Source organism: Hyaena hyaena, unplaced genomic scaffold, assembly GCF_003009895.1.
Source record: "Hyaena hyaena isolate Hyena2069 unplaced genomic scaffold, ASM300989v1 scaffold_184, whole genome shotgun sequence".
NCBI lineage: Eukaryota > Metazoa > Chordata > Mammalia > Carnivora > Hyaenidae > Hyaena > Hyaena hyaena.
The window spans coordinates 2,032,868-2,060,481 of record NW_024080817.1 but is presented as its reverse complement, the minus strand read 5'-3'; the positions used below and the strand labels follow the sequence as shown (position 1 = coordinate 2,060,481).

The window sequence follows — 27,614 nt, the reverse complement described above, 5'->3', positions numbered from 1 at the left end:
ATTCTCTACCTCCTCATGGTGGCCAGCAAGAGTTTACACTGAGCACCTACTTTCTTGTTTTTGGAGTCTAGACCTTGGCATGTGCCAGGCCAGGGGGTGCCCATACGGCCAGCCCCCGGAAAAAAACCCTGGGCGCTAAGTGTCTAATAAGCTTGCCTGGCAGCCCACACTTCACACGTGCTGTCACAGCTCGGTGCTGGGGGGTTGAAACACGTACAGTGTAACTCCACCGGAAGAGGACTCTTGGGATCTCAGGGCTGGCGTCCTTGGGACTTGACCCCAGGTACCATTTCCCTCTGCGAACCGTGTTTGTGTCCTCTGCTGTCATAAACCACAGCCCTGAGTGTGACTATGTGCAGAGTCTGTGACTCTGGCATCTCAAGGAGCCTCTGGTGGTCCTGGGCGTCCCGACAGTTACCTTCCTTCTGAAGCTCTTGGTTACTCTTTCACTGCTTATCTAAGTACGAGACGAACAGACCTACTGGAGGAATGAGTCAGAAGTGTGAGCCCTTCTGGAATCTCTCCTCCCCTCACCTGTTCATACAGCCCAGCACCCACTTCCCCCTCTCATCAACCTAGACCTCAGCCTCGACCCGTCGCCTTCTCACCAGGTCTTCACGCCCCTAATCTCTCTTCTCTCCACTCCACCCTCTTGAGTGATCTTTCAAAAATGTGAACACACTAATGATGTTGCTCTGCCTAAACCCCCCAGGTCCCGCAGGATAAAGCGCTGACTCCGAAGCTTCTCCCCCTCCCCCCCTGACCCCCCAGGCCTTGCCTGACCTGGCTGTTGGCCTTCCTGCCCAGTGTCACTGCTCACACTCATTCTGAATCTTGTTGCCTGTGCACACGATCCCTGTTAGCACAGGCCTTTAGCGATGCTCCTCATGCCTTGATGCTTTATATTTGCTGCCTTCCTGTCCCGTATCGCCAGGCTAATTTGTCCTCATCCATCACAATCAGGCTTAGGCAAGCCTGTGCCCAGCCCGACCTCCCGGGTCAGCCAGCCCTCAGTGCTACCTGCTCTCACAGGGAAAGATCTCTCAGCTTTTCAAATGTCTTTATATTTATAAACTGTCACCAAGCCTTTGAACTCCTTGAGTTCAAGGTCAACTTGAACTCCTTGAGTTAGGGGTCCAGGCCTTCGCTGTTTTCTTTGTGCTTTCTCGTGCCCTAGTAACACAGCACTTTTCAATAAATATCAAAGGAGTGGATCAGAAAGAAGGCATTTGTGTTGCGGCACAGTGTTGCATCCGTTCAGCTACAACTGCTTAATGAATCATCACTGTTTAGGAAGCATCTAAAGTTTATCTAAAGGAAGAGGATTAGTCAATAGGAGAATCAGCTCAGGCGAGAGAACTCTCCCACCTGGATTCTCTTGGTGATAACAATAAAATCTTACTCCTCAGCGGCCCCTATATATGTTCTGCTGTCCCTCCCCCCCCCTCCCCCCCCCCCAGGGACAATGAATTTAATTCTTCACTATGTAAATAGTAAGTTCTGCTAATGTTGAGTTCTTTTGATCAGATTTTTCTGAACTGCTTCCCACAAACTCAGTGCTGTTTATCTTAGAGATGTCCGCTTACTGACCTTGGCCTGCTTTGCCCTTCATTTAAATCCTAGTGTCTTTCTCCAAGTCTCTACTGTTCCCTCCCTACGTTACATGAAGGATTTGAGTCTGGAACCAAGCAAGGCCAAAATCTACTGGAAGCACGAACTTCCTCATAAATAAAACTGATGAGTCCCTGGTGCATTATGTAACAGACCGGGGATGAGCCTTCCCTTACCATCTCGTGGCTGATCTATATGTGCCCACGGGACAGAGAGCACAGCTGGTCTCCAGTGAAAGGGTTCTAAATGCAATGTCAAGGAGACTGGAGGAGCTGCCCCGGGACAGGCCAGCCTCCACGCAGTTTGGTCATCAGGAAATACCACCTCTAATCGTTTCCAGGAATGGAGACTACTTAACAAAATGGTAAGGGGAGAGCCTCAGTAGTTAGGAAAGTACCAACCGGTTTTACGACATTGGCATAATTTTGTAGTTGTCTGTTCTCATAAAAAAGAGTAACATTCTTAAATTTTTTATTCTGATTTTTATAAAACACCAATCAAGAGCCAGTTGAGAAATACAGAGGCTTAACGCTAACAGGGACCAGAGGACATCGTCCCACCTAAGAGGTACGGGGATTTGGTCTGTGGCAGAGGCAAAGCCTTTAGTACAAATGTCCCAATTCAGCGTACTCACTACTGTACTGTACGGATTAGCTGTCTTTTGCTTAAAAAAAAAAAAAAAAAAAAAAAGTTCCTTGGGGGCTCCTGGGTAGTGTTAGTTGGTTAGGCATTTGACTCTTGATTTCGGCTCAGGTCGTGATCTCATAGTTTGTGAGTCTGAGCCCCATGCTGGGCTCTGAGTGGACAGCGTAGAATCTGAGTGGGATTCTCTCTCTGCCCCCCTCCTACTTGCGCTTTCTCTCTCTCAAAAGAAATAAACATTGAAAATAAAAATAAAAATTCCTTTAGAAGTATTGTGTGGGAATGCAAACTGGTGAAGCCCCTCTGGAAAACAGTATGGAGGTTCCTCAAAAAATTAAAAACAGAGTTACTCTACAACCCAGCAATTGCACTACTAGGTATTTATCCAAAGGATACAGGTGTGCTAATTCAAAGTGTCACATGCACCCCAAAATTTACAGCAGCGTTATCGACAACAGCCAAAATATGGAAAGAGCTCAAATGTCCATCAACTGACCAATGGATAAAGAAAAAGTGGCTTATATATACAATGGAATATTACTCGGCAATCAAAAAGAATGAAAGCATGGCATTTGTAACAACGTGGATGGAGCTAGAGTGTCTTATGCTAAGTGAAATAAGTCAGTCAGAGAAAGGCAGATATCACATGATTTCACTCATATGTGGCATTTAAGATACAAAACAGATGAAGTTGGGGAAGGGAAGCAAAAATAATATAAAAACAGAAAGGGAGACAAACCATAAGAGACTCTTAAATACAGAGAACAAACTGAGGGTTGCTCAGTTTGAGGGGAGGGGAGGGGGGATGGGCATTAAGGAGGACACTTGCTGGAGTGCCGGGTGTCATATGTAAGAGATGAATTGCTAAATTCTATTCCTGAAATCATTATTACACAGTATGTTAACTAACCTGGATTTAAATGAAACAAACAAACAAAAAAACAAGTATCCTGAAATGTAGCATATTGGTAAACTGCTATCAAATAAGATAGAGCAATAAAACATCCGCCCCTGCTGCACACCTGTATGTGTCTCTCACACAGTGGGCCTGGCCAGGCCACACTCGGCCAGCCACGAAGTGGGGTCAGGAATCCTCGGAAAGGAGGGGACCAGTGCCTTTTGCAGGCATGGGGTCGGGGCTGTGCCTGAGTCACAGTCTTTCCTTCGTGGGGGACAAATGATACCTAACCACCCCCCAAACCATAATTTTCATGATACAGCTCTATCTTGGGGGTTGAATGGACTTCTAGACTAATTACCATCTACCATATTGAAAAATGTGCAGAGGTGTAACAGAATCAAAGACTTTTGATGGCTGTCAGCCTGTAGGTCGTCCTTAAAAGCGAGCAAGCAAACCACAGTTCTGCAAAGCTTACCGAAGGAGCTGCTCATAGGGTCACAAATGCAGCCTCCACCACCAGTACAGGGGCTCAAAACAGATGTGACAGGACCCTAGACTCAGTGCTCCCATACTTTCTGCCACTCTGCGAACCCCAACATGGCCCTGACCCTCCTAGAGGGTCAAGCTGCACTAGATACACATCTTTCTTAACTTACTTTGTGAAGCTACTTACATTTCATCCAAATAGCAACGTGGTAAATTACTTTAGTTCTTACCAGGTGCCGAAACGATATCAAGGAAAGAAACTGAGACCCTCAGTCTATAAACCGTGGGTGTTTGCTGCATGGCAAAGGAGACGAGGATTTTGTGCTCTGTTTTCCTTGCAGATAAGAATATTTCCTGGAGTGTTTTAATTGAGAAAGATAAGGTAGTAATACATCTTACTGTGTATGGAGGTGTCTACTTTAAGTCTAGAACTCTTTGGTCTTAGAACACACCAGAGGGGTATCATTATTTACGTTTGCCTGCTAATCTGTATGTCTGTTCCAGAAGATGAAGGTTTTCAGCAAAGAACTTGAGGAAGCTTAGCTCTTAATAAAACATAAAAGTTAGATTGACAGGAGTCAGGATCATGGAAAATAGAAACTGAATAGAAGTCAAGATCTGGTTAGGCAGTAGGTGTGGTCCAGGCGTCGTACGATTATTACAGCTGAGCTGTTTCTTGGTTTTAGAGCTTCTTGGGAACCAAGGCAAAAAGGGGATGATGACACGCAGGCCTAGGATGTGGCGTGAGAATGCAGTTTCATTCTCCGGGGGAAGCAGCACAGAAAACGAAGTGAAGAACCTCAAAATGTTATCGTTACTTAGACATTCACTCAGTAACCAGAGCCTACTGCGTGCTAAGTCTGGCATTTAGGACTCGCGGGCGAACAGAAGTGGTTCCTGCCCTCTCAGATCTCATCATAGGACCATGCTCACTGCCTTCGAGGGGGAGACCAGCTTGCAGGTCCCCTTGCTCGGAGCTGTGAGCACTACAACAAAAGTCACCGTGTAAAAGTGTCAAAGGGGCGCACAGAAGTTCCTGAGCCCAGAGGACCCTCTCCTAGGAGCGCTCTGGAAGGGGCCCTGGGTAAGAGGAGGGTGTCCTGCAGTGGCGAGCTGTTCCATCCAGCACCAGCATCCCTCAAAGCAGTGCACTGTTCCAGAGGAATAGAGAGAGTGCAGAGTCTCCCAATAATCCTCCAGAAATGCCATTTCCTAAGCATGCCTCTGATAAACAGGCAGCTCATAGTTGAAGGTTCAGATCTCTGGCAAAGGCATGGGGTGAATTGCTTCTACCATGCCGTGTTCCTAGGCCCGGCAGGTCAGTCAGTGGCTGGTGGGGTCGCTGGTACGCTTGTGAAATCGAGGGGCCAAATCAAGTCTCTCACTTGATGAGATGACCAATCCATCCCAAAGGTACTGAGGCCAGGCCTCACCTCTGAAAGGCAGGTCTGGACCCGATACAAGCACATGAACTAATGGCTGACAGAAATGCTAAGATCCACACCATAAGAAGTGGCTCAGAAAACTAGGGTACACACTGTAAGAAGTGGCGAATGTTATTCTGGCTGATATTCAGAGAGATTCGAGGTAAGGGTTTCAACTAGAAAAAGCCACAGGAAAATCTCAACAGATCACAATTAAAAGTTTACCTTTTGAGCAACATATAGCCTTCCGCTAACTAGAAAAATTAGTGAAAAGGTTTATCCTGACTTACTGTAATTTTTTAAATTTCTTTTTTAATGCTTATTTATTTTTGCCAGAGAAAGAGAGAGGGAGAGAGAGAGAGAGAGAGAGAGAGAGTGTCAGAGCATGAGCGGAGGAGGGGCAGAGAGAGAGGGAGACAGAATCGGAAGGAGGCTGTTAGCACAGAGCCTGACGTGGGGCTCGAACTCACCAACTGTGAGATCATGACCTGAGCCGAAACCAAGAGTCAGACGCCTTAAGTGACTGAGCCACCCAGGTGCCCTCTGACCTCCCATAATTTTAAAGACTATATAGAATTAATGAATATCAAGCAGTATGGTTTGGGACACCATCTGCTCCCATAATGGGATTGGTTTTGGAGTAAATCATTTGAAGCCACTCTTTCTAATTAGATGGTTACCAGAACCAAAGTCACTTTCAGTGACTCCCGGGATGTGAAAACAAGACCATACAATCTGTACAAAGATGGTTTAATATTTCTGAGGAGGCAATGCTGGGGTTGAATGGTGGTTCTGACAGTCACTAGCTCTTTGATTAGGAGAAGCTGCCTGACCTCTCTGTGCCTTGGTTTCCCTGTGTGTAAAACAAAGACAGCGATGTTACCCACCTGGAAAGGACGCGGTGAGCGTTAAATGAATCAAAACATACAAATTGCTCAGAAGACGGCCCGGGATTCAGCTGGTGCTCAGTAAATGCTCACTCTGATTACAGTTTTAATTTTTATTATCCTGATAATTTATGTAAGTGTCCCTTTCTTCCTAGCTGCTTTTCTATGCATTTTTACATTGTTGACATTTTGTGCTATGAATCTCATTTATTTTCCCACTAAACAAATCCATTATTTCTCCAAGTCATTAAACGCTATAAACACACAAACACGGTCTATATTTAGAGATAATCATTCTGGTCCTGAAACTATCCAGACATTAGTGACTTTAACCCTCCCTTCAGTGAATCTTTTTAAAATCATACATTCAATTTAGGAGAACAGAGTGGATTATCTGGGGGCTCGGAAGGTGTCTGCTCATGTGCCCCATAGACAAGATACAGAAAAAAAAAAAAAGAGTTACAACGGAAGATCTGTGAAAATTGAGCTATTGTAGGCAGAGTTTTTGAGTAGAAAGCCGTGATTATGTGGAAGTCAGTGACTGCATGTTGATAGCACGGGGATGCGGATGGGGTGTCATGGAAGGTGCAAAGTTGGCTGGTGCACTTGAGATGAACCAGACGCTGTCACTGTCCCCGGCTTGAGTCTGTGATCACGAAGAAGTGCTAGGGCACCTCCCCTGTCATGGTGTCTACGTACTACTAACTACCTGCTGTCCAAATAAAAGAAGGCTCTGTCTGAAGCTGTAATCTGTAAACCGAATGTATTCTTCCTGAACCTTCTGTTCTTTTTCCAGGGAGGTGGCGACACGAGTATTTTTTTTTTGGTTGGTCCAAAATACTTCCTACTCTGAAGGGAGATATAAGGTTCCAATTATGCGTCAAATGAAAACTAAAAGGGCTTCAGAGAAGCGGAATTGACATTCTACTGGAATCCTGTTGTTAGGGGGTTTGGTCTCTCCCATCTCTAGCTGCCAAAATGAGTCCATTCCCAAAATGGAGCACATTCCATTCTTTATGACCAACTTATCAAAATTAAAATAACCTTCAGCTGTCAAAATAGCTTGAAGAAAAAGTCAGTTTATGATTATTAGAAATAATATAGAACTTAGAGCCATCTATGTAATGTAATGATCTTTACCCATGTGAAAAGTATTTGTAAGTAAATAGTTTTTAATCAGCATGAAGGACTACCAAGAAGGGATCTGTCAAGTTCATTAGGGAAGAAGGGCCGACACCGTAACGGATCTGGGAGCTGGACCGACCATCCTCAAGTTGATGTTTAGTAGACCAGTCCTTGTAACAAGTATTTGCGGTAGAAAACTGAAAACTGTCTCTTATACGAGTGAGCGGTAGTCAGGAGTTTTCACTGCTCAAAGAGATTCTCAAAGAGATTGTGATTTTACAGATTTGATGACAAGTCAACTCTGCCATTTGGAAGTAGCCTCAACCATGCCATAAAAAAAGAGAGGAAAGCTAATGGAAACTCAGGTTGCTGGTCCCAATGGATTTCTAATAACTGTCATAGAGCAGCAAACATGATGAAAGCAGAGGATTCTAATGGATTGGAAATATCTGTGCAAGTCAGACAAATAACGCCTGGCGCCTCGGAGAACAGATTCCTTCCTTTATCTGTAGGATGATTCTCGTTATTTGTGTTGTGCAGTTTGAAGCAACTTTAAAAGCTTTTGACTCGTGGCAAATGACACCTCGTTCAGAAACCAAACTAATGAGGCTTAATGACTAAATGGATAGAGACCTCATAATTCGCCACTCCCCCCCTTCACCCTCCCCCCCGGGGCCCTGGAATGCAGAAGCAAGCTATCTGTCCCCAGACCCAGCCTAGTGCTGCTGCCGCGGGCACCTAGCACAAGATCCGTCCAGCACAAAGGCTCCACCAGCCTGCTAGATGTTTTGTCTTTTGGGTTCAAGACAACAAAGAATGACCTGGAGAGCTTGTGTCATGTGCACACAGGAGGTGGCCCTGCACACCCCCAGGGGCCACCAGTCCCACAGGCTGCGAGGTCTGGAGACGACGGTCTGCTCATATCGGGCCAGTGGCGAAGGGCTTCTGATGGCTCACTCCCACGGCATTCAACTCCTGGCTAGGGCTCTTTGTGGTGGGGCCCCTGCCCACCGCTCAGTCTGGAACCTCCATAAACACCACTCTTTTTCAGGACATCTCAAGGGCACTGCCGGGAGGTTCTCTGTCGTGCTGCCCCTTCTCCCAGGAGATTGAGTCCTTACTGTCCCTTGGCACCCCCAGCACTTGGCTGACACACACGAGTCTGTCGGCTTCCCCCTAGCATAGAGCATCTGGGCCAGCGATTGGGCGTTTCTGGTCTTTGTAACCTTGGTGCACAGTGCAAATTAGACACATGACAATGTTTTAAATTAGAATGAAATTTAGAGATTGTACATCACTCCAATGTAAAAAATTCTCCAAGTGTTAGCTCTGGCCTCTCTCCTGAACTCTGGAAGCTAATGTTTTTCTTTCTTTCATTTTTTTTTTTTTTATATTTTTATTTATTTCTAGGAGAGAGAGAGAGAGAGACAGAGAGAGAGAGACAGCGTGGGCAGGGGAGGGTCAGAGAGAGAGGGAGACACAGACTGAAGCAGGCTCCAGGCTCTGAGCTGGCAGTCAGCACAGAGCCTGACGCGGGGCTCGAACCCACGAACCACGAGATCATGACCTAAGCGAAAGTCGGATGCTTAACCGACTAAGCCACCCAGGCGCCCCTTCTTTCTTTCATTTTAAAAAAAATATTTACTTATTGAGAGAGAGACAGAGCACCAGTGAGGGATAGAGAGGGAGGGAGACAGAGAAAATCCCAAGCAGGCTCCACACTGTCAGTGCAGAGCCCGATGCGGGGTTTGAACTCAAGAACCATGAGATCATGGCCAGAGGCGAAATCAAGAGTCAGATGCTTAACTGAGTGAGCCACGCAGGCGCCCCGTCTGGGAACTAATTTCTAACTGTCTCACAGACGACTTGACGGGAAGTTCAACGGGCACCTCAGACAAGCTGTAACTCTCCACGTTCACTGCAGAACCAGCTTGCTGTCTCTGTTCTTTCCGGGTCCCGGGAGGCACCTCACACTCCACTTTCCATCCCCCGTCAGCCCCTGTGGCTCCCGCCGGTCTCCCAGCCCTCACACCCCCTCCCACTCCTGCGCTTTTTCCCTGTCATGGCCCCATGACACTCACTCAGGCCTCGGCACAGGCCCCTTGAGGTCTCCAGCTCGCAGCCTCTCTCTCTCCTTCAGGAGATCGCTGCCAGCGTGGTTCTCTACCCACAAAACGTCAAAGGCCTTTGTGCACCCCAGTATGTCCTTCAAAGCCTTCCTTCATCTCTAAGCCATCTTCCTAAGTGGCCTTTGCTTTCTTGGGAGTTCTACTGCGTTTTTCATTTACACTTTTCTTTTGGCAAATAAATGCACAAAGTGTGGGTAGTAGTTTTTAAAATGCTGATGCCTTGTCTATCCAAATAGTCTCCTGCCCCTAAGGGTGGCATCACGTTTTACGCCTTGTTACATGTGCTGGTGCTTGGCATACCTGGTGCCATGAATACACACTGGTTGATCCACACACAGAAAAATAACACGATGTTTAAAATCTTAGTTACTCCTGGGCAAAGATTGCATAGACTTTAATATTCAGAACACTAGAAGCTTCTTTTGTCATTTCCCACCAACCATGCCCAGAGGGCTGATATGGAGAGGAATGAGCTCAACTATATAAAACATTGGGAAGAGTGTCTGACTTATGATGAAAGCAGCCATTATGATGACGGTGATGCTGAGGAGGAGGCGGAGGAGCACCCTCGAGGAGGACTGGAGACATCCATACAGAATGTAGATAAATAGTTTCCACACAAACGGCCGTACCGCCAAGCAATGACATTTGGTGGGATACTTGATGGGCATGTCTGTACGTAAGCGTATTAATAAAAGTATATTTGGACTGGTTTTACACTACTGCTGGTCGGTAACCGGTTCTAGAAGAAAGGCTAGGGCAGTGACTGGGGAAGGCTGGGGTAATGAGCAGATACGGCTGGTGAGCGCTAGAGCCTGCTATGAGCTCCTTAAAAGACTGCTTCTCCCAGCTGGGACTGAAGTCTGGGATTCTACTGACGGTGAGTTCACACTGGCAGAGCCTTCCTTAAAAATCCCCTGGCTCTCTGTGGAGTAGGCAGGTTACCAACACGCTTGGGCAGCTCCGAACCTATGTTCCATGTTGGAATTGGAGTTGCAGAAAGGGAAGGTCAAGGGAACTGAAGACATGGTTCTTACAGGGGGAGCAGGAGGAGCAGGAGATATTGGGCCAGGCGACGTGGGAAGAGCACAGAAGGAACTGCAATGCTTCTCAGCTGCGTGGAACTGAGTGTGGGACGGAGTCACTGGAGGTGGGCGGGGGGTGCAGGGGCACTGTCTCCCCAGCGCCAGTCCCGGGGGCAGGTCTGGAGCTTGAGAAAGTCCATATTCAGAGCAGAAACACAGACGAGTTTGGGAACTGGATGATGGATTTTGAAAGGTGCGAGAAAGCATGGTAGGTAACTATTATGGGTGCCACACTGTCTAGAGCTTTCCTGGGGTTGGAATGAGTCTCATACAGAAGACTGATGTCCCTGATCGCTGCAGCAACTTATGTTTCCAGCCCCAGGTCTCCTCCTTAGCAGAACGTGGTGCCTTTACTGCAAATACTTAGTGCAGGCGTACCGGCAAACTCTCACAGGGGGCGGGCAATGTGGCCGTGCATCTTCCTGAGGGGTCTTCCAAGGACTTTACAGTCACATCTGTTCCCTGATTAAATTACTCTGTGATTCTCATGGGTACGTTTTGAATATTCAGTGATATGTAGGAAAGACTAAATGATGAGCAATTCTTTCAAAAGCAATAAATAGAAAATATTTCATGGAGACACAGAATAGGTTAATTATGCATTTTAACACTTAATCTGATATCCGTGGGTGGATAAATTAAAGCAGGTCTGTAGGCTGCCATGACTTCGATATTATCAATTATATATTTCTTCGAAAATTATAACTGTAGGTTTAAATTTTTTTAAGTACTTTATTTATTTTTGAGAGAGACAGACTACAAGTAGGGGAGGGGCAGAGAGAGAATGGGAGACACAGAATCGGAATCGGGCTCCAGGCTCTGAGCTGTCAGCACAGAGCCCGATGTGGGGCTTGAACTCACGACTGTGAGATCATGACCTGAGCTGAAGTGGGACGCTTAACCGACTGAGTCACCCAGGTGCCCCATAGCTGTAGGTTTCAAGTGTGACATATGTCCGATAAACCTAGCCCTCTTTCTATTTATCTATTCCTTCCACACCCTAAAAATGACTCGGAGGAGCCCTGGTCCCCTTAGTTTGGGAAGTTGGAGTGTGGTTTGTATGAATTGAATTTTCCACGTGGAGACGACTAAGCGAAGCAGAACAGATGCAACAAAGGGACATAGTAAAGAAAAACTCCACGAGGACCAGATAATTGTATGGGTGTCTTTCAGAAGTTCTGAACCGGGGTGTGCCTCGATCACCAGTTTCTGCCCTGAATCCAAACTGAAAACGGAGAAAACAAGTAGGCTGTAGATGGAAGTAGAGGAGGAAGGGGCCAATATTTCACCAATCCCTAGAGAAAACACAAGATAAATATTTTGACTATAGAGCTGGACACTAAGCACAATAAGCACCTCTTCTAGGTTTGTAGAAAGTAAGAAACAACCACCATGTGGGATTAATAGCAGGTTAAAAATTTAACTCAGTGACAGAGATCTCTGGCACCGTTATTACTCAGCCTATCATCCGGCCAAAGCTGATTTCATTTAAAGTAATTTTGTATTTACACTAAAACTAAATTAGCGTCAAACTAGGGGAGAAAAAACCCTCTAAGCAAATGGACTGGACCTAGATAACCTTATGCGATAGAGAAGCAAATGTCATTTTCATGAGTCACAAAGCTTGTCAATGTGATAACCAGTTTCTGGAAATTGAGAATGCTGTTGGCCACCTTCCTTTCCCCTAAAACATGTCACACTCGAAGACAGGGTCGGCAGACACACACTTGGCTCGCCTCTGGACCCTGGGAAGGAAGGTGTGGTCACAGAGCAACCAGCCAGCCCGCTGCAGGGACACGAAGGGGACGTCAGTAAAGAGGAAGCCAGCGGATGTCTGTGCCAGAGGAAGGCGTGTTTGGGAGAAAGCAGGAAATTCTGATGGAGAGATAAGGAAGGGTAGTGGGAAGGGGACCCGGGGAGCTGGGTAGGGAGAGGAAACCAATCAGCTCCCCAGGGATGGCGTGAAAGGGCCAGATGGGGAGGGAGACCGGTGAGCAGGGCAGAAGTCTGGTTTATTTCAGGTGTTGGGGTAACCAGGGCTCAGGAGCAGGGCAGATAAAAAGGCTGTGTGCTGAGACTTAGAAGGAATAAGCTTAGAAATTCTTTCTTTGCGGGGGTTGGGGTAAGAAGGCGGAAATGCAGAGTGGGAGGGGAGGGAGCAAATATGTGGGGGTGATTCTGTAGCGTCTGAGGGTCCGGGCGATGGGCTGGGGCTAAGGGAGTTCCACACGGCTGCTTATCCACCGCATTTAAAGTGCAGCCTGGGGAGTGAATGTCTAATTTTTTCACCACGTAACTGGCCGTAAATCTCCGGAAAATGTGAGGGGCAGTGCGTTTGATTTGAACCTACAAAGTCTGAATTGATTCACCTTCATGCTTCACCGAGTGAAGCCGGTTTATAACCATGCATCCCTAAGTGGGGCCGGCGCACAGAGAAAACAGATCCCCACTGCGCTCGAGAGTAACTTCGTCACTGACCTGAGTCGGATCCAGTGGAAGCTAAACATTCAGTACATACTTTTACAGTAGAGGGAGTAGAACGGAAAACAGTGAGCTTAGCTGAAACATGAGAAAGAACAAAATGACCGAGGCTTAACTGGGTGGGGCCACAGTCTACTTCTTCACAACCCCCACCCCCTTCCAACCCAACGTCAAGGCCAGTAAGTCTCCACCCGGCATGAGTTGGGGATGCCGTCACTCACTTCCCAAATACACTGTCGGGGTTTCCTGCCTTCCAGAGCCCAGCAGAGCGGTGTGGTCAGTGGTGCACCTGGGCAGAGATGTGGCTGGGTCAGGGCAGAGTGGAAACGAAGTTCACACCAGGGCTCGTTCATTTGTGCGCTCAGTTCATCGCTTGGTTTGGCGTGGATCTTTAGGTCCCTCTTTCTTGGATCAGATTTCACACCGTGATGGGTCCAGGCCAGGCCAATCACCGCAGAAGCGAAAAATGCACCAACACACAGGCAGTGCCCGTGATCACTACTCTGCTCCAGAAGGAGCCCAGGGACCAAAGTGAAGGGAGGAGGAAGCGAGGGGAGCTTTGACTCACTGCATCTTCTAGTACCTCTCCCCACCCCGCCCCTGCCCCCTGGCCAAGATGTCCTTCTCTCCTCATCAGTTTGTGGGGTGAAAGCACTCAGTTTGTTTCTGCACAGTTTCAACTAACCATCCTGCCTCCTGAAATGCTCTGGCGGCAGCCACCATACCAACAGCCGAGGACGTCTTAATCCTTCTCCGTGAACTGCGAGGCTTCTTTCCCCCCAAGATTCTAGCTCGTGTTCTTGTTCTTGAGAGTCATCTGTTCTAATTTCATGTCTCATGCTGGTCAGTAAAGACTTCGCATCAAGAGGACCTCAGCGCATGAGGACTTCTAGGTTCTTTGGGAGTCTCAGTGTGACACCAAAGGAGGACACTGGGACACACTGAACACTGACATCAAAGGGACTTGGGGCAGAATTCACAGAGCTGGACGCTTCTCAGTGCCAACTGTTTTGACAACCCAATCTCGCGTTTCCTTAGCAGAATCTGGGGCTGGCAAACAGGAGACAGAACCAGACACAGCCCCCTCGGGTGCATTCCTTATGACAACATCTGGCTCTTCTGTCCTGCTTTCAGGGTCTCACCTTTACAGGTGCTAAAACACTGCAAGGCAGCTGGGACGGGCAGACGATGCGACCTGGCAGGTTCCGCTTGCTGCGCAGAGTTCTGAATCCCTGGTGACTGACTGGCCCTAGTTAAACATTTTTTTCCCAAGGACTTTCAGTTTGTCACTTGCCTATTTATTGTATTTGCATGCTATAAAAGGGACCCATGCACAATGCAGATACTGAAAAACGCAGAAAAGAAAAAAAAAACCCAACTCCTTCTACTATCTCAGCCCAGTGTTCACATTTTGGTGTCTTTCTAGTTTTTTTCTATGTAGGATGTAATTCACTTCTCAGTAATACCATGGCATATATTTTGCTTATGTGCTAATAACTTTTATGTCATGTAATTTATGCCAAATGATTAAACAGCCTTTTAAATCATAGAAACTTAAAAGACAACATCAAAACAATGCGACCAGAAGAGAAAGACCACCTACTAAATTTCTTTTGGCACAAGATTGTTTGAGAAATTGAGTAAGCTATTAGGTTTACAGAACACGATAAACCATAAGCTTTGAAAGAATTTTGGAAATATAACGTAACAGCGTAATCTGTAGAATGCAGGGTAGGGAAATCTTGAAAGTAATTTGCTTGTTTCTTCCCACATCAAGAACCTGTCTTTGCTAAACAATGTCTTACAGAGAGATGCACTAAGCAGTGATAATCTGGTCAGGCATCTTGTACTGTTTGTAGCTTTCAATACTACGCCAGAAATAATCTATAACCATGTCATTAAGGAGAAGCAAGAATATGGTGTTTAGTAGGAATGAAGACTGAGATTTTGTGAAGGGGAAGTTAACTACGGCAAGAGGGGAAACACTGAATGCATGGAAGAGTGGTAGACGAGCCGAATGTCAACGAGCTAAGTACTCCTTGCCCTGGGTGGGTCTACACAGATAGCAACTGGGAGTGAAATGGACTGGTAAAGTGTCTACAGCACTTACTGATATTTGTAATTATTATTGTATTGTGTAATAACTAAATAGGACATGATGAAATGAAGTAATTAAATGGTAAAAAAAACCCAAAAACCAAACCTCTGGCCTATAAGTAAAGACAGGGGGTTAAACAGTAAATATTTACAAAGCTAAATCTGGAGGGGGGAAACTGAATTCCCTAGCACATCACCACATGATTGCTCAAAGTTCTTAGGGCTGGAGATGTTTATTGTCTGAGGACAGACTTGCCAATACTCACATTCACCACTTTTGGACCTACTACGTAGCCAGAGGGTGTTTCTCCTTTGTCAGAAAGCCTATGGCTTCCTGTATTTGTATGGTGTCTTTTACTAGGGTACATCAGAAGGCCCATTAGGGAAGGACTTGATCTTGTTCGCCTCCACGTGGTTGTACGGATGGATGAATGAATGAATGAACAAATGAATGAACAAACACTATGAAAAAACTGAGAAGCTTTCTGATTTAGAGGTCTCGGTTTGGCCTTTCTTTCTGGAGTTGAGAGATGGATATGTATTTCAAAAGTACTCAGGGGGCGCCTGGGTGGCTCAAGTCAGTTAAGCATCTGACTTTGGGTCAGGTCATGATCCCACGGTTTGGGAGTTCAAGCCCCGCATCGGGCTCTGTGCTGACAGCTTAGAGCCTGGAGCCTGCTTCAGATTCTGTGTCTCCCTCTCTCTCTGCCCCTCCTCCACTCTTGCTCTGTCCCTCTCTCAAAAATAAATAAACTTTGGAGAAAAAAAAAAGGACTCAACTAAGCACGTTTCGGGATTAAGAGTAAGAGTGACTCAGGATGCGAGAATTTTCCCACCTGCAGGAACCAGCCCCTCCGGTGTCCCCATTCCCTATCCCTCAGTCATCTCAGCAGGAAATTACTACACTGTGTCTCCCACAAGGGTGATGAATGTTAGAAGCATTTCAAAAGACTGTAGCGGGGCCCAGAATGGGGTCAAGTAAAAGTAAATACCAGCCCTTATTAGGCCATCCTAGCCTCCGACGGTGCCTCTGCCCGGCTACACCCGCAACTTCCCGCTGTCAGAGAAAGCGGGCTCTAAGGCCACCGCCTCCACGTGGCCATTTCCTGACCTCCAGGAACTTCTTTAGTCAGGCACTACTTCCTTCCTGGCTCCTCACACTTGACTGTTTCCCTGACGTTGCCGGCGTGGCCCAGAGGTGGGGGTGCCACAGGGCGGCACAGGGCTCTCGGGACGTCCCTCAAACACCATTCCACACATTCAGTTTCCTACTAGTCATTCGTCAGGGTTCCCACGCACGCGGCGGGCTCCAGAATTCTGATTTCCCAGCACTGGTCACACACGCGGATGTGGTGGCAGCTGGGGTTGGGAGAAGACCCACAGCATCGATTTGTTCAGTGTCCGCAGATTTTAAATTACACTATGACTTTTAATGACTGTTAAGTGCTCAGAGCTATTAAGGTGATCATTGATTCCTCATTGTTTAAAAAACTTTTTTAATGTTTGTTTATTTTTGAGAGAGAGAGAGAGAGAGCGTGAGCAGGGGAGGGGCAGAGAGAGAGGGAGACACAGAATCTGAAACAGGCTCCAGGCTCTGAGCTGTCAGCACAGAGCCCGACGCGGGGCTCGAACTCAGGAACAGTGAGATCATGACCTGAGCCGAAGTCGGATGCTTAACTGATTGAGCCGCCCAGGTGTCCTCGACTGATTCCTAATTTTCATACCAAACCAGTTTCTTTTTCATTCACTGCTATTTCTACCAGCTGTCAGCTGTCTGAAGTGGAAAGTGCTTTATTTTGGGGTTCCCAGAGCACTGAGCACAGTGCCTTCTGCACGCTGGTCGGCTGGCTGAATGAATGAATGAATTTGCTGCGTGAGCTACCGCGGGGTTTTGAATCTGTAAGGGGCAAGACAGGGCCGATTCTGAGGGAGGCTGGCTTTCTCCTCAGTGACGCCCATGGCCACGGCCCCTCTTCTCCCGTGTTCCTGTCTCTCCCGGCTGTGCTCCTGTTCCTGAAGCAAAGGCCTTCAGTGACCCAAGCTCGGGAGACTTTCAGCACTTGGGGAGCTGCCATCATTGAGGCCACTCTAAGGGGCATCGAGCAAACTCTTCTCACTCTCCGTTTTGGTTAGCTGAGGTATAATTGAGTTATACTTGATAAAATCCATCCTTTTTATTTAGGTGGTGTAGGTCGATGAGTTTTGACAAACCAATACAGTCACGGAACTACCACCACAATCACACTAATCAAAATGTAGAGTATTTCCATCACCCCAGGAAGCTCCCCTGGGCCCCTTTGTAGTTACTCCCCACCCTCCCCTCAGGAAATGTCATCCAGTAGCCATGAAATTTGAACCCTTCTCCAATACCAGCGCTCTTGCTACCCCTCCCCCAGCCCGATACCGCCCTGGCTCCTAGGGACTCCGGGTCTCCCCCCAGACTCCCGGGATAGCTCCATAAATGTGGGTGTTTCAATTTTTAAAAAATGTTTATTTATCTATTTTTCAGAGAGAAGGAGGAGCAGAGAGAGAGAGAGGGAGAGAGAATCTGCAGGCTCTGAGCTGTCAGCAAAGAATCTGATGTGGGGCTTGAACCCATGAACCATGAGATCATGACCTGAGCCAAAGTCGGACACTTAACTGACTGAGCCACCCAGGCGCCCCCTGCGTTTCTAACAGATCCGCATGCTCCTTTACATCTCCTGTGAACCCTCCCACTTCTCCACGTCCATGGCCTGCGCATCCCGGCCAACCTGCCTTCCCCGTGTACCTTCCGTGGCCGCGGCACCGCCATCCACAGTCAGGCCACAAGTGTCCCTCCCTGGCCCCACGTGGAGGTGGCTGCCCTTCAAATACATCTCGCATTCGCCACTCTCTACATATTAGTTTGAATGACTGACGTACCAGTTACGTCTGGCTCTCGGGTCTCTAAACACGCTCCATCTGCCACCGCGGCTATTTTGCTAAAATAAAATCAGATCACATTCTTCTTCTCGTAAAAATGAAACGAACAAACAGACTCAGAAACCGCGCTGTAGTGACTCCTCGGGGTGCAGAGCAGAAAAGCCCAAGTTCCCAGCGATGGCAGTCGAGCTCTGCCAGAGCCTTCCCCGTCTTTCTATCACCCCCTGCCACGTCCCAGACTCCCCAGCCACGCTGGCCCATGCCGGGTCTATCATGCATTTTTGTGCCCTTGACTTGAAAGTCACTGTCTCCCCAGCTCAGAGCTCTTAGGAAGTATTCCCGACTCTTCTCCACACAGCCTGTTCCCTCATCCGCCTCAGGGGGAAGCGCTGTCGCTGCCCCTGCGCTGAGGGCATTCAGCAGCCATGGCATCCTTTCTAGCTGCCTCTGTGCTGCGCAAAACTGCTCAGAGGATCGCGGTGCCTCACATGCAATGAGAATTCGGGAAACGCTTATTGAAAACATTTTGTCCAATATTTGAGGAAACGTGTAAACCTCAAGGCAAAACTTCTGAACTTTTTAATCTACTTTTGGCCTATCTGTTCCTTGTTTACATAACAAGGGAGCCGCATATCTGACAAAAAAACTGGATTTTCCCACCCTTTAGAGGTGCTGGGCCAGTCGTGTCTGGAACGAGCAGCCCCTCCATTATCTGACTAGAATAAAATCCTATTATTTTGAGTACAATAACGTGAAAAAGGTCCAGCCGCACTATACTAAGCCATTCCACCATTTAAATAGATCAGACTGAATTCTACAAACTTATTCTCTTCTGTGTTTTATGAGGGGAATCAGTTTTATGACTCAAGGGATCCTGAATACATGATCTAAAAGAAAGAAAGAAAGAAAAATCCAAACCATGATGGCAAGGTGTTTTATATGGTAGAAGAGCATGTCTAGAAAAATAGCAAATACGATTACAATTCCGAACACCTGATCTGCAAAGTGTTGGCAGAACATAAGGACTTAAGGCATCGGGACGACACAGCCCGGGGAAGGTTCCCCACTCACCGTTCCGACCAGAGGGTAGATGAACCCAGCACCTATGCTGGCCCGGACGTCACTAATGGGCAAGATGAAATCTCTGGGTACGCCCTTCTTGTCAGGCTGGTGAGACAGAGAAAGGTGAGTCTTCGCCATGCAGATGGGCAGATTTCCAAATCCCTGGAAGAAAGGAAGGGAAAGGTGTTCACTAAGCGCAGATGTTAGTCTCCTGTATGTGTCCAACTTGCATTCCACACGATCGCCGAGGCTCAGGTCCTGGCACACGGCTGGTGCTGGTTCCTACCTGTTCACTGGGCAAGAAGATGGGAAGAAAAGTCATCGCCACGTGCTGATCACGTGGTTGAAGGTATCTGTTATTTATTTCAGGGAACTCTCTTTAAGGAAGGCATCATTATATGTGTGTTTGGGGGAAAGCGTGGCTATTTTCAGGCAAAGGAGAAGCAGCTGGCAGCTGTCAGAAACTATTTCCAAGGATATCGATATCCGGGACTCAGAAAGGTAAAAACGGAGAAAGGCTCTGTAATGACGCTTTCTGTCATGTTGTTCACTCATTCTTGGCGGCTGTCGGGAAGCAAAGGGTCCCTTTGTGCCGGTTTATGAATCATGGTTATTTGATCTGTGATTACATTATATGAACTAAGATGAGGTCACTATCTAAGCCTCTTATTTTTAAGGACCAAAGGCGATGTCTGACCCAGAGTTCCAAAGGTGAAAAAGGGCAGGAAGTCACATGCGGGGACTCACAAAAAGGACAGTGTCCTCGCAGCCTGGTTCTGATTAAAGGGTACACAGTGTCTCTTTCGGGACTTTGCTAATTATTGGCAACCGCATACTGGACACATAACTTTTCAGGAATATTCCTTCAGTCGACAGGGATAAAAGGAATGTAATCTTCAGAGGTAACACATGCAGAATTTCTTATGATTCAACTTCAAACTATTTGGAAGATTTGTGAATACTTTCGATTGGAGGGTGAGGCTACCCTTTTTCCAAATGCTGGGATAGTCTCATATATTGATCAGAAGTTTGCTGGGGGACAGTCACAACTGCTCTATAGAAACCGGGGCCAGAATTTTGGGTTTCAGAGATCATTCAACTAATGAAATAATTTGAACTGATGTAGGTTTGCCGATTTAATATTTTGCCATCCAGCTATTAAAACAAGGAAAAAAATCAACATGGTATACACTAATAGCATATTAGTTCATATAAAAGAGAAGTTTTTAAGACCGAAAATGAACACTAGAATAAATAATGGTCCTTAAACATTATTTTAAACTCATGAAAAAAAAGAGATGCATGACAACGGCCTTCCTTTACTCGTTTTATCTCACACAAGTGAAATTTCACTGCGGAACAACGCCGGTGCATAGAGCAATTTGGGGGAACTGTTTATTTTTTAAAAGCACAAGCTGAGGGCATATGTGGAAAATTCTAAGAAAAACGAGTCGCTAACTATCTTACCCAACCTGGGGGAATACTCTGGCTGGCACTGGTAGTTCTTATCAAAAAGCCAAATATGATTTACAAATAGGATTTAGGAGTTGGGAATTTAGAAGATTAGATCAATGACACTCATAACGAAGCCCTTTTGGTAGGCAGCTCTCGAAGTGCTTTGACTTCTCTCACATCGACGTGGAGGGGGCATTCAAGGTATACGGTCAGTTTGGTCAGGGAAGCTGACCGTGCTGTAGTGGAGTCCATGCATGGGGATCATCATAGGACAGGACTCAAGCTGCTGGCTCCCAGCCACTTTCGCAGCTGCTTGCTGACTTGCCTTTGTCACTCTCTAGAAGACGACAGAACCTTCAACTCTGGTGGGCAATCTTAGCGCCAAGCCAACAAACCACTTGCAGAAAAAATGAACACCAAGAACTTATGAGTTGCACTACCCTCGCCTCGCCTGGCACTGTGGTAACATTCTGAAGGTAGTAAGAGCCCTGCAAGGAAGAAGCAGCATCACGAGCCATCCACGTCTGACTGTACCGCCACCCATCCCAGTTTTAATGTTCCTGGCTGAGCGGGAGGGATGAACCGTCACATCACAGATGTGACATCACCCATATCGGGCAATCTATAACCACAAAAGTCAATGATGTATCTTTCAGAGGGTGTACACCTTTGCTATAGTCTTCTACTTACCCCAGGATATTAGTTCAATCTTTGTGGACTTAGTAGATTAGGTCAAGTTCAGCTGGGAAATAATAATAGTCCTTAAGTCAAAGTGAGCATCTTAAGAGCCTCAGGTGGACTTTTTCCCCTTAAAAGTCTAACCCTTACCTGTTGCGTGTAACGATCTATTTTGGATTGCGCCTCAGGAGACAGTTCAATATCTTTGGCTCCATATACAGCCTGTGCAATGGTTCTTATCTTTTCTACAATTGGAAGCTGGAGAGACACAAAGACAACAAAATTGTTAACGTTAATCTGGATAAAGAATGGAGGGAAAGCTTACAATTGCTTAAAATTTCCCATCAGATTCACTTCTCAGCATCCATGGCATTCGAAACAAACACTCTTTTCTCCTTCTATCACCGTTAAATTATGAAGAAGTATCAAGAAGCTTTAGAGGTTCAGCCAACTCAAAGGCTGCTTATCTAATCATTTTTATCCACTGCACTGTTTTAAAAGATGTGCTTGATACTACAGTTTTAATGGTCTTGTACATCAGAACGGGAGTCTCCTAAATACGTAAAGCTGGTGCTCAAGTGCGACTCAACTCGGAGTTATACAACAGAGAACACAGCAATACTAAAATACAAGTACTTTTTTTGTGTGTAGGAGTGGGTTGCTATTTTGATATAAATGTTGTCGTGATGACTTTATTGAGAAATCGGGGTTGAATCTAGTGTCACTTCAGCGAATTATGAGAAATCATGGAGATTGGGAAAGAATCCAAGAAGGCTAGATACACACACATAAGTGTGGGGTGTGGAGAATAACAATCTTCCATGATTCTGCATGGGAAACTGGAATGCAGATTGCTGGTAAAATCCTCAATGTGATGTTCAGAAAAAAACAGTGGTTCACAGAAAAGGAATATGCCACAGATAAAGGGATTCTTATTTGGGCAAATCATTTGACAAAATCACTCGTAATTTTATTGTGGGTAGCAAGTATACAGTACAGTTCGTGGATTTACTGTTTGGTGCACAGCTATTGGACTAAGTGCCCACTGGTGGAATGAATGTCACTGAGGGGTAGAGGTCTTTCATGGCTTGCCTCAAAAACTTTGCTTGGCAATGACAAACCATACATTTGTACAAATTACTGCTGTTATAAATAGGAAGGAGAGTTATCCAATAGGAGAAAATAAAAGCTAGCTCTACCTCACCAATCTGGCAGAACCCAAAACTGCTTTTATATTTTACTAAAATTTTTTTTCATGCTTTTTATTTTTGAGAGAGACAGACACAGAGCACAAGTAGAGGAGGGGCAGAGACAGAGAGGGAGACACAGAATCTGAAGCAGGCTCCATGCTCGTGAGTTGTCAGCACAGAGCCTGACGCAGGGCTCAAACTCAGGGACAGTGAGATCATGACCTGAGCTGAAGTCGGAGGCTTAACCAACTGAGCCAACCAGGAACCCCAATCAAAACTGCTTTTAAAAGTATTTTTCATTACTATAGTTTTTATTACTATAGAGTTGTTCAATAGCCTGGAACTTAAATATTAGACGGTTCAACAAATAATAAATGGTGGTGCAAGTCATTATAATCTTTCATTGAAGGACATAAAAGATGGCTTAAATCAATGGAGAAAAGTACTTTGCTCACAGATGAGAATACTGTACAGATATCAGTTCTCTCAAACTTACCCTATTAGCTCAATGCAATTCCAATAAAAATCCCAAGAGCACTTTGGGATGCTTGGCCAATCAATCCTCAAATTCATAAGAGTAATGGCATAGATAGGTGAGATAACTTCAAAGATAAATAAAACTCCAAGAACAAAGGTAGGGACTTGCCTTTCCAGATCAATCATACTACAAAACTATGGTAATTAATTCCATATGGAATTGGCATGTGACTAGACGAATCAATCAATGGAAGAGAAGAAAGAACCCAGAAGGATATCGCAGCAGGTGTGGGGCAGTATATAGTACAAATGACACAGAACAGGGAAAGGGCTGACCATTCAAGTGGTGTTCAACTAGAGAGAAATAAAATTAGATTCCTACCTCACAAGTGGCACTCATATAAATCCAAAATAGAACAAAGGCATAACTTGTGAAATTAAAACTCTAAATACTGGAAGAAAACATTGGGAGCTCTCTTTATGATCTTGAGGTAGGGAAGGATTTCTTATAAGGTAAGAACAGAATATGCCCTAAAAGAAATGATTTATAGGGCTGACATCAAAATTAAAAACTTTTTGTATATATATATATAAAAAAACATTATAAATAAGGATAAAGGATTAGGAACAGTCTGGGAGAAGACAGATATAAGCAAATATTTAGAAAAGATTAGTTGCTGGAATGAATGAAAAAGCCTCCTACAAATCAAGAAAAAGACAAATAGTTAATACTGGGCTGAAGGAGTGACTAATAACCATATGAAAAAATGCCTACTCTCATTAGTAATCAAGGAAACAAATGAAAAGGATAAAAACCCAAATCACACATTAGCTTGGAAGAATGAGAAGTATGAGAATAGCACATATAGGTGAGGATGTGGGGGGCATGATCCTTCCAAGTACCCTTGCCTTGGTTAAGATGCTAATGGTCTAACCCATCACGAAGCTTCCTAATTGGTTTCTTCACTTCCAACATGCCCTCTACTGTGGTCTAACCTTCTTAAAAGGTACCCAACTATGAAAAACTCAAAAATCTTCAGCTTTTCATGGCCTATGGAAGAACAAAATCTGGTTGTGCCATTTAAATACCTGCGCAATATTTTCTCTAAAGAATAATTAGGTTAAAGTCTCATATCTTAAAATTTCCCTATGTCTTCTTGCTTCCGGGCCCTGCATAGAAAGCCTCTTCGTCTGTAATCCTGCAAGGTCAATCTCTGAGCCCTCTAAGGTCTTTCTCGAAGGCCAGCTTCTCCACACGAAGCATTTATTGACCCTCCTGAAGCACATGGGGGCATTCTTTTCTCTAATCTACACCTCTAGAAGTACTAGAGGGTACTCCAAAAACACAGAATCAGTATTTTCCACACGGGCAGAATGTGAAGCCAGGGCAGAAAAGAGAAAGAAGTAATTCTTAGCCCAATGCCTGAGGAAAAGCTGTAACCCTCAGCTAACCAGTGACCTGTCTGCTCCAGGAGAAGTCAATTAAGCCAGGTACGGCGTCAGGAAGTTGTAGGAAGAATTACCGCATGAGTGCCAAGCTGAGGCTGGACTACAGAGATAACCTACAGGGCGACTTCTTCTGTAAAAGATTCCACATTGATATTTGGTGAAAAGAATGAACAGCCTAGAATCTCTTTAGTGGTCCCTGACCACCACTTGTTCATCTACCGGCAGACTATATATAACACAGCCTCTGGAGTACAGAGTAGGCCCTCAATATATATCTGAACACAGGAACAAATCTTTTTTTTAATGGTTTTATTTATTATTGAGAGACAGAGGGTGAGCAGTGGAGGGGCAGAGAGAGGGGGAGACACAGACTCCAAAGCAGGCTCCAGGCTCCGAGCTGTCAGCACAGAGCCCGACACGGGGCTCGAACTCACAAACCGCAAGATAGATCATGACATGACCCAAAGTCGGACATTTAACTGACTGAGCCACCCAGTCGCCCTGGGAGCGGATATTTCTGCATCTCCTGTTGACCAAGCAAGGATTCCATGCGGTACAGTGTTAATGACATTTTAAGAAACTGAAGGTGCTGAGGTGCTTCAGACTATGATGGGAAAGGGCTTCTTACTGAACCTTAGATCGCCCTCAGCAGCAGGATATGTGGATGGGCACTGACGTGCTTGCTTCTGACGTTGCACTTAAGCTAATATGATCTCCTCTGCTGGTCCATAACTGCTTTGCAAGGAGCAAACCTTTTTAAGAAACAGAAATTAATAGGATGCTGGAAAATACTTCTAGCATTCACAGAGAGCAAGCACAATCACCATGCTTTTGTTGAGGGAAGTCAGATCTCAGGATACTGTGTCCCCAAGTAGTATAATAGAGGGTGGTTCTGGGCCACAGGAGTGTCCCCATAGTGCTACAAGATGACAACAAAAAGGATATTACCATTTATGACATTTAATGACTGCAATACACTATTTACTAAACTCTAGGTTATGATTTGAAATTAAAATGAAAGGTCGGCAATGTGACTTTTCTATTAAGGTCATGATTAAAGAGCTCACATGTGAAACAGGTAATAGTAAAAACATGATTAATGAAGGGATTAGTGTTTTGTGGGTTTTTTTCTTTAGAGACAGAGAGCGAGAATCCCAAGGAATCTCCACACTCATCACAGAGCATGATGCCATAGGGGCCTTGATCCTGCGACCCTGGGATCATGATCTGAACTGAAATCAAGAGTCAGATGCTTAATGGACTGAGCCACCAAGGTCCCTGAATTGTAGGTTTTAAAACATGAGAGTATTTCATTTCAAGTAATTCATGTATTCAATTTTTAATTGTAGTAAAATATACATTAATAGAAAATGTACCATCTCTACCATTCTGAAGTATATAGTTCCACACGAAGTACGTTCATGTTGTTGTAAAACCAATTTCCAAAACTCTTTTCAATCTGCAAAACTCAAACCGTGTACCCGTTCAACACTAACTCCTCCTTCCTCCCTTCCCTCAGCTCCTGGCAATTGCTCTTCTCTCCAAATTGGGCTACTCCAGTGACCTCACACAAGTGGCCTCAGACAACATTTGCCCTTTTGCACCTGGGGTACTTCGATTAGCATGACATTCAAGGCTCATCCATGTTGTACCTAGCATGTGTCTGAATTTTCTTCCTTTTTCAGGCTGTGTTATATTTCATTGTATGTGCACACCACTGTTTTTCTTATCCATGCACCCCGATGGACGCTGGGGTGTTTGTACCATTTCGCTACTGTGAATGATGCAGTTATAAGCGCGGTGGACACATACACCCTTGGAGGCTCAGCGTTCAAGTCTTTCTGGGCATTCAGAAATACCTATTTTTGGCTGACGACTAAACTGCCTTCCTTCCCAACGCTCGTGTAAAAGTATTTTGAGAATTTCCAGCAGGTGCCAGGCTGAGTGGGTAAGCCATGGAGTTTTTTCCCCTTTAACGCGAAGTGTAGGGTAGCAGGAAAGGGCCGGCAGTAGGAGCTGAGCTGGGTGCTCTGTCTTCCCTCCTTACCCTCAGGTACCAGACCTCCATGCATCCCAACAGGCACGGACACCTGCCACTTGTCACTCCACACTTGCTGCCCCGACCCCAGGCTCGCTATGCTTGGTGGGGATGAGCGAGCTCCTGACAGCTCTGGGCGGTGCCGTCTAGCAGGAGCCGCGTCCACACCCTCGCGCGGGACCGCAGCCCGTGCTGGATACACCAAGAGTTTCAGCTGACCTGGCTGCAAATCCCCAGACCCAAATCCTCTCAGGTCAGTGACTACGATTTCTCTTTTTCACTCACAAGGACAAGCGAATAAATAAAAAGATTATCTTAGTTAATGTATATGTTGGGTTTAATAAAAATACAAAAACTGCCCTGAGAAGGTCGTTACCACGGCATGCTATCTATGTTATGTCGGTAGGAAAGGGACATCCTGTTGTTTCTCTGCTCAGATTGGGGGAGATGTACAATCTTTTAAGAAGGAAAAAAAAAAAAGAGAGAGCCAAGCTGTCGAGTGATCTTGATCTGAACTTGATATTCACTTATACTGCTTGGTTTTAAATGACAGTTTTTATAAAACAAATAAAATGGTAAAATAAATTATGAATGTTTATGAATTAATCATCCCTGGCTTTCCCTGACTCTGTAAATATTTACTGATTTATCTGCTTACCACATGGTTCACCTCCAATCCCTAATGTCTAGGAGAGTGCTTGCACACAGTAGGGATTCCACAAACATCTGCCGAATAAATAATTAACCACAGAGGACAAGTACTTTCAAGATGTCATGGTATGCAAAGAACTTTGGGGACTTCCCGAATAAAGCACAAAGCACGTCTGACGGGCTGGGGACAATGACACAACACACAAATATGACAGAAAAGAGTGTGTGATAAAGCAGATAAATGTTACTACTCAGGACGGAAGACCGCACAGCACAGGGAAGGCATGATGGGAATCAGCAAAAGCTGGCGAGATGTACAAAGGAACTTGAGTCACGTCTGAAGGACGTGAAAGGTTTTTAAGAGGCAATGAAAGGAAAGGTTATTCCATACAAAGAGAAAGGCAGCTGGCAAGGTGTAAATGGCAGCAAACACAAAGCTGATTCTGGAAACAGGACGGCTCAATTTGTATCATGAACAATTGCTTAGCATGCTAATGAGCCTCTTCACAGAGCCTGGTGTCTAGGCTACCATCTTTGATCACTTTAGAGCTAGTTTTAATCTTCATTCTGACACCAAGATCATAACTCTGAAAATATTCTACATTTATTCCTTCCCAGATCTCTTAAACATATATTTAAGAAATGGAAACACTCCAAAGAAGAGGTATTCAGTGAGATGTTTCTGCAATGCTGGAAATGGAAATGTTCTTTATCTGTGTTCACCTGTCCAACGGCTGCCAACGCTACGTGGCCACCAAGCAGTTGAAATGGGACTAGTGCCCCGGAGGAAGGGCAATTCTTCATTTTGGTTAATTTAAATTTAAATAGCCACCTGTAATCAG

General features: G+C 45.6%; 1 protein-coding gene across 1 annotated transcript in view; it reads right to left on the bottom strand.

Moving 5' to 3' along the window:
• Positions 1-27,614, bottom strand: part of MTHFD1L (methylenetetrahydrofolate dehydrogenase (NADP+ dependent) 1 like) — a 183,444-nt gene that overhangs the window by 33,896 nt on the left and 121,934 nt on the right. The window contains exons 25-26 of the mRNA XM_039240954.1: positions 21,118-21,225; positions 18,844-18,996 (exon numbers count right to left, since the gene is read on the bottom strand). Coding sequence (XP_039096885.1) covers positions 18,844-18,996; positions 21,118-21,225 — 261 coding nt within the window. The remainder of the gene's footprint in view (positions 1-18,843; positions 18,997-21,117; positions 21,226-27,614) is intronic.